This window comes from Micropterus dolomieu, unplaced genomic scaffold, assembly GCF_021292245.1.
Source record: "Micropterus dolomieu isolate WLL.071019.BEF.003 ecotype Adirondacks unplaced genomic scaffold, ASM2129224v1 contig_11425, whole genome shotgun sequence".
Classification (NCBI taxonomy): Eukaryota; Metazoa; Chordata; class Actinopteri; order Centrarchiformes; family Centrarchidae; genus Micropterus; species Micropterus dolomieu.
This window is the reverse complement of record NW_025740411.1, coordinates 1-13,414: the sequence shown is the minus strand read 5'-3', so window position 1 is coordinate 13,414 and position 13,414 is coordinate 1. Positions and strand designations below refer to the sequence as shown.

At 38.8% G+C, this 13,414-nt stretch overlaps 1 protein-coding gene across 1 annotated transcript; it reads right to left on the bottom strand.

The window, feature by feature from the left end:
* Positions 1-1,977: 1,977 nt before the first annotated feature.
* LOC123965829 lies at positions 1,978-5,373 on the bottom strand (the record flags this gene model as incomplete). Its single annotated transcript, XM_046042177.1, has 5 exons — positions 1,978-2,055; positions 3,890-3,948; positions 4,067-4,198; positions 4,541-4,891; positions 5,047-5,373. Coding segments are annotated over 5 exons (947 nt in total), but the record flags the coding sequence as incomplete, so codon positions are not given.
* Positions 5,374-13,414: the final 8,041 nt, after the last annotated feature.

The following is a 13,414-nucleotide window of genomic DNA, read 5'->3' as shown; positions in this document are numbered from 1 at the left end:
TAATTATGTGATCTGTTCCTTGCAATATTTTAGAATCTTTAACCACTTAACAGTTCACTGTGTTGATGCTAATTACCAATGTTTGTGATAAATAACTTGACTTAGTGTCAGATTTCCAAATTTGCTGTACAATGTATCTTAAAATATCTGTAATTTAAATTTTATGTGAGGTACAATACGCTCAGGATGTACCTTTTATACTTATAGAACACTTATTTTTACAGAGTATCATGCAAAATCCTTGTATGTTATGCTCACATTACATTTAAACTCCAAACTATTGTTAAAGCATTTTTAAGATTCATGTGTGTGCAGATCCCAAACTTTTAACACAGTTTTGTATTATGCAGGCAAAACTCAGAAGACATCAAACTATACTGTCATTCATGGGCCGACAGTATCTGATCCAGTCCGTCCAGGAGACTCTGTGACTCTCCAGTGTTCAGTCCTCTCTGAATCTGAGAATGAGACGTGTCCAGGAGATCACAGTGTGTACTGGTTCAGAGCCAGATCAAATAAATCTGGGAAAATCAACAAAATCAATGATTTCTGCCGTCAGCTGTCTGTCCCGACTATGTCTGGCTGTCGGCTCTCGTGCTAAATAATACGTGTGTGATCCTTCAGTTGTCCAAATGTCACTTCTCTTCCTACTTCTAATAAACCAGAAGACTACTTGGAGACTGTATATTACTAATAATATTAGTCCCTCTTCTTCTTCTTTGTACGTATTCAATGTAGTGACTGCATGTACACTACTGGAATTACACAAGAAGAAGAACGACGTGATGACGAAACACGCTCTGTAGCGCTGTTCGTTCATTGACGGCTACGGTAGAAACATGATGACAAAATACAGCGACCTCCACAGCATTGTAAGGTAATAAAGACATAATGGTTTATTATGTAAGGTCTTTACACACCACTGAAACATAGTTATGAAACTTATTTTGCCTTTCTGTCAATAGAGCATCAGAAATATTACACACTGGACCTGTAATTGATCGGTTTGAATTTTATGCATTGAAAAAGATGAATGCAGCCATTTGCAGTTATTCAAAAGGGTTCTCTGATCTCACAGTGCTCCACATCATATATCTGGGAGAGAACATTCTACAGCTGTACCATATTCACTGCAGTAATTGTAGCAAAAACCTGAGCAAAGGGGTTTATTCATTTGTGATTGAGCAATTGACCCTTTGCTAAGCCAAGCTTGCCAATCACAGCAAAGACAGCTGGCCAATCACAGAAAAGTCTAGGACTCTCTCTAACTGAGGTCTGACAAATTCATGGCTGCACTCCATTGTCTCTAATGCAAAAGGCATCGTTTTGTAGCTTTTTTTTTTTGCTGTATATTTCCAAGATATGGTTAAACACTCTTCCTGGCGCACTTGTAATAGTTAGGTACTATTTATTCACTTTCTAACACCTAAAATAAATCCAGAAAAGTGTAGGCTGTGGATTGTTCCTAATGTAATGTTAGTTAGCTAACACTAGCTAACCTACTACTGAATGTAACGTTATATATGCCTTATAGTTGGGTAACGTGGTGGTTCACTTTAACTCTGTGATCGGTAGGTTTTAGCTTCTATCTTTATTTTTTCCACATCAGTTTGACATCCTGAATACAACCTTCAAATGCACAATGCAACTGCAAAACTATCTGCTTCTTTCTGAGATAACTTTTTCCAAAACTTATAACTTAATATTTCTCCAGGGTGTGAAGTAATAGACAGTGGCAGCACCATGATAAAAGTCCGACAGGTCCTATAGTTTGTTGGACTTAGCAACAGTAACTAAGGTGGGCATGGCTTAGTGAAGGGTCAATTGGGTTTTGGATTCCACCAACGTTGTCCCTTGTTGTCCCCTATTTGATATTCATGGACAGAATCTCAAGGCACAGCCGAGGTGAGGGAAAGTGTCCAGTTTAGGAACCTCAGTGTGTTTCCTGCTTTTTGCAAATGTTGTGGTTTTGTTGGCTTAATCAAAACGTACTGGGGCGGCTTGCAGCCGAGTGAAGCGGTTGGGATGACGGTCAGCATCTGAGGCCATGGTTCTCTGCCGGAAAATGGTGGATTGGTGGGAGTGAGTTGCTGCTCCAAGTTAAAGAGTTAAAGTATCTTGGGATCTTGACGGGAAAAGTACAATAGCAGATATATTATAACATCCCTTGGTATCAATCTTAATATTTTCCTGAAAACATGTTTTAAGTTATGATATAGCATCACTGGCACACGATCGTGCCTGTCGTTGCCGGGCCTCCAAGGGGTGTGGCTCCCGCCGGCAGGCGTCCCTTATTTTTCTGTATTGAAGGTGGCAACCCTAGCCGATGTGCTAGTAGGTAGGGTTAGCCTCCTTTATGTTACTGGGACTTGGCAAATGATAACGTTTCATACGGATGCTGAAGTGGCAGAGACATATTGCCAAACAAAACCTCATGTTCAGTGGTGATCATTTCTGATATTCAATGCCAGCTCTTGAGAGACTTGTTAAGGTACTTAACCGTCAACTAAAACTACTTGTTAAGATTTATAAAAATGTGTTGATGTCAATTATGATTAAACCCCTGCACACCTAAAGTTGAGCCACACATTTGTTTTCACTTATGTTCTTTTATTAGACCTCTTCTCAGAATTTTGTGGACGTGTACAAACTGCACTTGACATATTCTCGCCTTCTGTTCATTTTTTCTCACCTGTGCCATACAACATTCAATCTGAAATTTTTCTCAAGATTAAAGCAGAGCTGATGTGTGTAACAACGAAAAATGTCACCAACCTACTGTTTATCACTATCAAATCTCTGTCATAAACTACAACTCAACATCAAGTTTCATCAGATCCACACATATCACCTTAACCTTTAGGTTACACCACAATCACAAAATAAATTGGATAGGACAAGGAACATTTCATTTGAAGTGCATTACGACAAATCACCATGTTCTGTAAAATTCAAATTAAAAAATAAAATAATTTAAAAAGTATTATGATGTTTGGGCCTTTAAAGATATTGTTGTTGTTACTACATTTTTGCAGACATTAAATAAGATATTCAATCTATCTCAATTTCTTAACTACTTGCATCCTGAATGACTGGAAAATAAACAAATCATGGAAACAAAAAATTATGCCATTATAAAAACATGTGTAAAAAAACAAGTGAACATGATGCTAAAACGTTTTTAGTTTTATATTAATTATTTTAATGTAATTTTGTATTTTAAGGAAGGAAATAACGCATACACACATCAATTTGTACAATTATTTTTGCATTGCTTTGACACTTAGGAAACATTAACAGCCTTAAAACTGCATGTCAGACAAAAGAGACAGAAAGGAAACCTTCCTTAACCCTCTTTCTCTTTGAAGTTAAATTCCAAAAACCCTGTTTGAGTGCTAGCATTATTTATTATACTTAAAGCAAGAATTACAACTATGTTATGCACATTGTTATTAAAACTATTAAATGTGGATATTTTTCAAAAAGTCATATAATGATTGCAAACAGACTGGACAAAGAAATGTGTCAAAATGATACATTTAATATTTAACAAGGTTATTTAAAATATTGCCACCAATATCAGATGTGAAATTGATGTGAAGTATATTTCCCCACAAATCCAGTGGATTGTTAATCCAAAACATAAGGCCTGACATCATTGTAGATTGTCTCTCCCTCTGATGCTTTTACATTGCTTCTCTCTGCTCTGCCAGTTTTCCTCTTGGTAAAGGTTGGTGCAGAATAAGCCAATGATTCCTCATCTCTCTGAGGAAATATATGGAAATATGTTATGGGATGGCAAATGTTAATGTTTAACAACTTGTTTATATGTTGAGAGAAAAATATGCCACTAATGTTTTCAGTATCATCTTTCTTTTATATACCCTACCTGTAGACTTTGCTGATCTCCACTGGCTCTTGCAGCATTTGTTCGCAGAGCACTGGCAGCTGTTTTATAAAATAAAAATGGAGATTAAAGATGCTATACGTTCATTTACACAAATCAGTAATGTAAATCAAATCAAAATACTGTTTGATAGATTGATGTATGAGAAACTTCACTTACCGTTGCAACAACCAGAAGGTGTTTTCTTGATGATATAAATCAGAAAGACAATAACAATCAGACTTATAGCCAAAGCAGCACACAACAGAAACAGAACTGTTTTGGCCTTCTGCAAATCCCACATGCTGAGTGCTAAAACAAAATGAAAAGGTGAAAATAATGAAAGTTACTTATTATTTTGATAATGTGACAATGCATAAGGAACAAATGCGTTGGTTTACTTTTATCTAGTAGTAAACGCCAGTATTGCTTAGTTTCGCTTAGTTTTATAATTATACAGGAGAAAGGCTCCAGGAACTTGTTTTTCTTGTCGGTCTCATTTAACACATCAAACTCAAAGGCAAAAATTCTTCCCAAGAATTCAGGCAAGTTTTCAGAAATAAGCCTGAACCAAAAAATATGATCTTGATGGATTTTACCAGATTAAAATGTATGATTATTAATGATATATATATACAAACGTTCTGCTTTTACCTTCAGTGTCCAGTTTTGTTCCATTTCCAAATAATATCTCTCCACATGTGGCCACAGCACAGTAATATGTCCCAGTATCAGAGGAGCTGATGTTCTTAGAGAAGTTGTAGACACATTTCTGAGGAGATCGAGCCTCAGGACTCTTCTCACATTCATCACCACTGTTTCTATGAGTGTAAATGATACTGGGATGAGACTCTGATCCGACTCTGAACCAGTACACACTGTGTTCTTGACATGTTTTCTTCTCAGAGTGAGAGAGGACTGAACACTGCAGAGTCTCTGAGTCTCCTGGATGGACTGGATCAGATGGAGGGACTTGAATGATGGCAGTGATATCAGGTTCTGGTCCTGGGAAATATAAACGTGAACACGAACATGCTTTACTTACTTTCATGAAAATATATACATAAACACTTTTATATAAATTATGGAAACTTGACCTATCTTTATTCATACATGTATGGAAATAAACTATAAAACCTGCACTCATACAGGATGTTTACCTTTAATTCTTAGAAAGGTTGCTTTCACAAATGTCATGTCAAGTCGGTTTACTTTTATACAGTAGTAAACTCTAGTATCGCTTAGGCTTGTTTTACTAATATGGAGAAGAAAGGTTCCAGGCTCTTGTTTTACTGTAATGTGCGGAGTCTCATTAACACCATCATAGTCAAAGGAAAATGTTCCTCCCAAGAATTCAGGAAAGTTTCCAGAAACAAGTCTGAACCAAAATAAGGTTGCTTTGTACAGGGTTGAGTTCGGACGGGTACATGTCAAAGTTACATCTTCTCCAACAGCCTTTGTCACAAAGTTCTGATCATCTCTGCATCCTAAAAATAAAAATAAATACAGCACAGATTGACTGCAGATATAGGTTTATATATGCCTTGTGCTAAACTGATGCAAGAAGACGACAATACACTTCAAATAGATATGGGAAAAATATGACTATATACTTACGCCCAACTGTAAACATCAGCAGCGAATAAAGTACAATCAGCATTTTCTGGTTAATCGACTTGTGATTGCTGTTAAATTAGATGGTATTAGAGGATGATTTGCCTTAATGTAATCATATCAAGTGGGAGGGAACAATTTCAGAGCAATCTGATTCGCCTCATTATGTTGGCACGTCACTGTTCTACCACAGTGGAAATAATTTCAACTATCTTTCCAACCTAGACACATGAAACAACACCAACATCAAGCTTTTGTTTCATGGTGGGGTTACAGTATACAACTGACACTGAAACTGAAAGAGATGATTTGATCTTGATGTGAACAACAGTAATCCAAAACAATCTGGTTAATTTTTCTTTATATTTTCAAAATATGTGGAAGGACTTGATACTCATTATTATGGTCCCGCTGTATTTTTGCATGCATACATTGTATATACACAGTAACTGACATGTCATTTCATCTTGTAAGGATCATGAATTAAGAGAATTTCCCTTAACAGAAGACAGGAAGACAATATGACACAGCACAGCACGTTTATGTGTTGTACATCGTGTTACTATTGTGCTACCGTATTTGTTGGGGTTGTAGCCTGGTTTGTGATATGTTTTTAGGATTTGTGGGTCTTTGTCCAACATAATTTAATAAGTAATGTCATTGTTTTCAAACTCAAAAATCAAATCAAAAGAAGTACAAAAACATCTTGCCAAAAAAAAGCATGTGTTCAGTGGTGAACATTTCAAATGTTCAATGCCAGTTTTTTGTTAAGGTATGGCTAAGTTAAGGCAACTAAAACTAAATGGTGAAGGTTAGAAATAAAGTATGGTGATGGCAAATTAACTATGAATAAAGCCCCTGCACACCTAGTTGAGTCAGACATTTGTTTTCACTAATGTTGTTTAATTAGACCCCTTCTCAGAACTGTGTGGGCGTGTACAAACTGCATTTGATGGACATATTAGCTGTGTTTGAAACGGAAGAAAGGTGCCTCAGAAAGCATCACTTTTGAGTGAAGGCATCTCTGTTAACATTGGTTTTGATCAGCCTTCTAGAGCAGCACGTGCGGCAACGTGTGACATCAGCACGCCGTCTTGTGTCTCTTCTGGCTAGCCGCTAGCATTAGCTAACTAGCTATTGAAAAGGCAAATGGCTAACGGACGACTCAGAAATCATACTTAACAAACTTGGTTGGTTACAGTCATGGGCTAATATCATAGTTCAGTGTTTAGTTCTTGCTAACCTTTCAAAAATCAAAGCGAGAAAACTACTAAAAACTTTTAAAAACGTATATTTGCAGACAGATTTGGCTTGTTTGTCTGCCATCTTGAAAATTTTTTGCTGCCTTTGTAACCGGCCATTACGGGAGCAGTTTGAAGACATCTTACAACACAAAAAGAGGTCATTCGAGCTGTGTGGAACAGCTCTTAATGCCTCGCTGTCCTGGTAGAGACCTTCTTATAGCAGTGTAGCCCATTTCGATCACAGCCATCCTCACACTTCTGTTCATTTGAGTGGCGGTCCATTGTACTTTTACTTGTTCTCGAATTCTGAATTGTCTGGAATGCAACACAAGTCATAAGAATCTGATGACATCATGTAATTCCCTTCACTCGCCTTCCGCCTGACTGAATGTCTAATCAGACAGGGTTATTGGAAAAATGTGTGGGTGTGCAGGGCCTTTAAAGTCAAGGTAAAGCTTTCATCATGCTACACAAATGGCACACCTCTTGGCAGTAAACTTTAGCATTGGATGTATATGACACACTTCAGAAATTAATTACCAGAGTGGACTTAATTACCGTTACTTTACGTATTTCTATGTCTAAGCATTTACATTTAATGATATGTAAGATACACTGCTCAAAAAAATAAAGGGAACACTTAAACAACACAATGTAACTCCATGTCAATCACACTCCTGTGAAATCAAACTGTCCACTTAGAAAGCAACACTGATTGACAATCAATTTCACATGCTGTTGTGCAAATGGAATAGACAACAGGTGGAAATTATAGGCAATTAGCAAGACACCCCCAATAAAGGAGTGGTTCTGCAGTTGGTGACCACAGACCACTTCTCAGTTCCTATACTTCCTGGCTGATGTTTTGGTCACTTTTGAATGCTGGCGGGGCTTTCACTCTAGTGGTAGCATGAGACGGAGTCTACAATCCTCACAAGTGGCTCAGGTAGTGCAGCTCATCCAGGATGGCACATCAATGCGAGCTGTGGCAAGAAGGTTTGCTGTGTCAGTCAGCGTAGTGTCCAGTGCATGGAGGCGCTAACAGGAGACAGGCCAGTACATCAGGAGACGTGGAGGAGGCTGTAGGAGGGCATCAACCCAGCAACAGGCCCGCTACCTCTGCCTTTGTGCAAGGAGGAGCAGGAGGAGCACTGCCAGAGCCCTGGAAAATGACCACAAATGTTCATGTGTCTGCTCAAAATGTCAGAAACAAACTCAACGAGGGTGGTACAAGGGCCCGACGTCCACAGGTGGGGGTTGTGCTTACAGCCCAACACCGTGCAGGACGTTTGGCATTTGCCAGAGAACACCAAGATTGGCAAATTTGCCACTGGCGCCCTGTGCTCTTCACAGATGAAAGCAGGTTCACACTGAGCACATGTGACAGACGTGACAGAGACGTTCTGGCCAGTGGGTCAGTAATAGTGTAGGGTGGCATTTCTTTGGGGGGCCGCACAGCCCTCCATGTGCTCGCCAGTGGTAGCCTGACTGCCATTAGGTACCGAGATGAGATCCTCAGACCCCTTGTGAGACCATATGCTGGTGCGGTTGGCCCTGGGTTCCTCCTAATGCAACACAATGCTAGACCTCATGTGGCTGGAGTGTGTCAGCAGTTCCTGCAAGAGGAAGGCATTGATGCTATGAATTGGCCCAGACCTGAATCCAACTGAGCACATCTGGGACATCATGTCTCGCTCCATCCACTAACGCCACGTTGCACGACAGACTGTCTAGGAGTTGGCGGATGCTTTAGTCCAGGTCTGGGAGGAGATCCCTCAGGAGACCATCCTCCACCTCATCAGGAGCATGCCCAGGCGTTGTAGGGAGGTCATACAGGCACATGGAGGCCACACACACTACTGACCCTCATTTTGACTTGTTTTAAGGACATTACATCAAAGTTGTATCGGCCTGTAGTGTGGTTTTCCACTGATTTTGAGTGTGACTCCAAATCCAGACCTCCATGGGTTGATAAATTTGATTTCCATTGATAATTTTTGTGTGATTTTGTTGTCAACACATTGAACTATGTAAAGAAAGGAGTATTTAATGAGATTATTTCATTCATTCAGATCTAGGATGTGTTATTTTAGTGCTCCCTTTATTTTTTTGAGCAGTGTATATAAATCAAAACTGCTATTGTTGCTGTTAGATAAGCACTAAACATAAACACTTCTAGGGATGGGCTTAAGATTAAATTTAATGAAAACATCTTGATCTGCTAAGGTTTACAATACAACCATTTTGGTTCACCTCATTAAACAGGAGTTAAATTGATTGGTTTGATTTGTATGCAATAAAAAGATGAATGCAGCCATTTTCAGTGATTCACAAAGCAAAAGAGCCATCCTAAATACTGTGCGAGCCAGTATCAGTAAATTTGAAGTTGCAGAGAAATATGCTTTACTCAAACTGTTTACTCATGGTCCCTCAGAATGAATGTTTTCTATAACTCAAGACCTTGATAAACTGTAAATCCATCATATTACGTGTCTTATGTTACTGTAACAGTAGCTAGTAGGTGAAGTTTTAGTTCAACTGGGTTGAAAAATTATAGATGTGGACAGGCACCCTTTTATTGGCCAAAAGGGTTCTCTGATCTGAGAATGCTCCACATTATATATATTTGAGAGAAAATATTTTAAAGGTGTACCGTATTCACTGCACTAACTGTAGCAAAAACCTGAGCAAAGGGGTTTGTTCATTTATGATTGCGTAATTTATCCTTCATTATGCCACGCCCCGAATACACAGCTGGCCAATCACAGAAAAGTCTAGGACTCTCTCTAACTGAGGTTTGACAAATTCATGGATGCACTCCATTGTCTCTAATGCAAAAGGCATCTTTTTCTAGTTGTTTTTTTTGCTGTATTTTTCCAAGATATGGTGAAACACTGTTCCTGGCGCACTTGTAATAGTTACAGTCGCAGAGGTTGAAAGGAGAAGTACTATTTATTCCCTTTCTAACACCTAAAACAAAAAAGTGTAGGCTGTGGATTGTTCCTAATGTAATGTTAGTTAGCTAACGCTAGCTAACTTAATTCTGAATGTAACGTTATAGCCTTATAGTCAGGTAATGTGGTAGTTCACTTTTATTCTGTAATCCGTAGGATTTAGCTTCTGTCTTTATTTTTTTCACATCAGTTTGACAGCCTGAATACAAGTTTCTAAAACACAATGCAACTGCAAAACTGTCTGCTTCTTTCTGCGGCCACTTTTTCCAAAACTTAGGCAATATTTCTCCAGCATCTGAGACCATGGTTCTCTGCCGGAAAATGGTGGATTGGTAGGAGTGAGTTGCTGCCCCAAGTGCAGGAGTTTAAGTATCTCAGGATCTTGATCCAGAATAACGGCAAAATGAAATGCCAGATGGACAGGCGGTCTTGGGATCCCCCAGGAGAAGGTAGACTGAGTTGGAAGCAAAACCAGACAGACAGAGAGAGGGAGGCCTCTGTCCCTCTCTCCCACCCACTAGTACAGCCATTCTCGTTTACAACATGGTTACATCCTGCATTGATTATTGTAATTCTTTTCTTTGTTCTTCCACTGAAATTCATACATACACTTCAACTGTGTCAGAACTCTGCTGCTCTTATCATCAGCAGAACCTCTTCTATAAATCATTTCAGTCCTGTGTCTCAGCAGCTTCATTGTCTCCCAGTTAAATACTGCATCGATTTCAACATTCTGCTTCTTGCCTTAAAGTCCATTCACAACCTCATTGACCTCCTTCATATCAACACACCCATCCGTACTCTTATGTCTTCTTCTTCTATTCACTTCACACACTTGCAGGGACTGAATACATACTTATTAACTACACTTCTAATGTTAAGATCACATGTTTAAAATTTTGTAGCTCTGTGTGTGTGTGTGTGTGCTCCTCTCTGCCTGGCTGCCCAGGGTCAACAAAAGGACAGGTGTGTGCGTTAGCAGAAGTGTGTGTGTATGCCAGCTAGTTCAAGTTCAACTTTAAGGTTATCTATGTAGCACATTTAAAAACAACCCTAGTTGACCAAAGTGCTTTCTAGGAGAGAGGGAGCACTGACAGACAACTCATCTCTCTCTGCAAGGTGAGGCCGCAAGGACGGTGAGGTGATGCACAGCGATGCTGGGAGCTTTGCATACATTCTTGAGACAGTTTCTTACAACAGGTGTACTGCCATATGGCATCTGTCTCCATTAAGATTGATTCATGATGATGCAATGCAACTTATTTTCAACTATCCTCCAGATTGGAGGATAGTTGAAAATAAGTTTATTGCATCATCATGAATCTGATTTGGTCCTCAGTTTTTGGTCTTTCATTTTGACCACAGTAGTTTTTGTCACAATCCTGTCCTGAGTGCTGTGTTTTCGGGTTTTTATTCTGAGGGTTTGGTTTTGTATCTGCTATTTAGTTGGTTTTGGTTCCATGTCTTTGTTCTTAGTCCTGTACTTTAGTTCATGTCTTTAGTGTTTACTCCTGGTCTTGTGTTCTCTGTTTAGCTCTGTGTATTCCCTTGTTCATTTACTGGTTCTGTTCAGCTCTCTTTGTACCGGTCTGTCATGTGTTATAGATTGTTTCCTGCATCTCAGCCCTGTGTCTTAGCTCCTAGTTTTGTGTCTTAGTGTTTTTATTCTGGTCTGTGTTCTGTCTGTGTGGGTTACTTGGCCCCCTATCTGCCTGTCAAGTATTCCATCTGTTTCCCCCAGTTATCACTCTGTCTGCCTGCCTCTTTGTTCCCCTTTGCTGTCTCTGCCTGCCTGTTTGTTTATTAAAACCCCTTGAACTACCTGCACTATCAGTGTCCTAAAACCTGCTCGCCACGACAAACCGTGATAGTTTTTTCTCCAACACATTTCACTTACACCATGAAACATAAAAATGTCTTGGACCTATGAGTGATAACCTGATTTCAGTAATTTCCACGTAAATGAAAATCAAATCAATGGAAATAATTTATTTTTCTTTTCTTTATTTGATAGCAACAGTGCAGAGATGGCAGGCAAATGAGGGTGTAACGAAGTTTACTAGACAGATGTGAACCAGGTCATGGTCTGCTACCAGGGGACCCTGCAATGTCAATGTCAAGTATGCACATTTGCATGACAGGACTATGTAAGCATCACTGTGACAGCAGTGATGCTGGATAAATGGAAAGATTATGACTAAAAGACATGTTGAGCATTAATAAAACAATGTGCATTAAATACATTTGAAATAAATCAAAATGTCAATGACATATTAGCACTGTTGCCTTTCAGTAAGAAGGTCCTGGGACAGATGGGACTCTCTTGCATGTGTTCCATGTGGGTTTCCTCTCCCAGTTCAAAGACATTAAGGTTAGGGGAATTGGAGAAGTTTCCAATAGATATGTGAGTATGTAGTTGTCTGTATGTGTTTGTCCTGTGATTGACTGAAGATCCACCCACTGTGATCTTCTCCTCTGGCACAATGTGAGCTGGGGCAGGCTGCAGCTTTTTTGGGATCCAGCACAGGGTAAGAAATGGAAGGGAAATTTCAACCACACATTCAAGATCATGTCAGTATATCTATTTAAATTGAACTAACTAAATGTATCATTCCGTACAAACTGATGACAAACAGACCTGTTAACTCACTAATCCAACCCAAAAGCCTTCACAGCAGCATAGACCCTCTCTGTCTTTGCTGCTTTTGCATCCTTTATTGCACCGTCAGCTTTCATCATGCAGAAGACGACAGCAGAATAAACTCTTGTGCCCTTATCTCTCTGAGAAAATAGAGAATAAATGAGATGACAAAGTTAAAAAAGCTTCATAACTGGTTTATTAAGATGAATCCCATCTTTAAATTCCTTACCTGTTGACTTCTGTGACCACCACAGTTTTTTTGCAGGTCAACAACAGCTGCATTAAGAAATGGTAAATACATAGATAAAAATAAAAAAGGATGCAGTAGTTAAACTTAGTTTTAATTTTATAAATAACTATGAGTAACTTTTATTACCGTTTGAACAACCACTCTTGATTGTTTTGATGATGTAAATCAGAAAGACAATAACAATCAGACTTATAGCCAAAGCTGCACACAACAGAAACATAACTGTTTTGGCCTTCTGCAAATCCCACATGCTGAGTGCTGAAACAACATGAAAAGGTGAAAATAATGAAAGTTACCTATTATGAAAGTTACTTATTATTTTGATAATGTGACAATGCATAAGGAACAAATGTGTTGGTTTACTTTTATCTAGTAGTAAACTCCAGTATTGCTTAGTTTCGCTTAGTTTTATAATTATACAGGAGAAAGGCTCCAGGATCTTGTTTTTCTTGTCGGTCTCATTTAACACATCAAACTCAAAGGCAAAAATTCTTCCCAAGAATTCAGGCAAGTTTTCAGAAATAAGCCTGAACCAAAAAATATGATCTTGATGGATTTTACCAGATTAAAATGTACGATTATTAATGATATATATATACAAACGTTCTGCTTTTACCTTCAGTGTCCAGTTTTGTTCCATTTCCAAATAATATCTCTCCACATGTGACCACAGCACAGTAATACGTCCCAGCATCAGAGGAGCTGATGTTCTTAGAGAAGTTGTAGACACATTTCTGAGGAGATCGAGCCTCAGGACTCTTCTCACATTCATCACCACTGTTTCTATGAGTGTAAATGATACTGGGATGAGACTCTGATCCGACT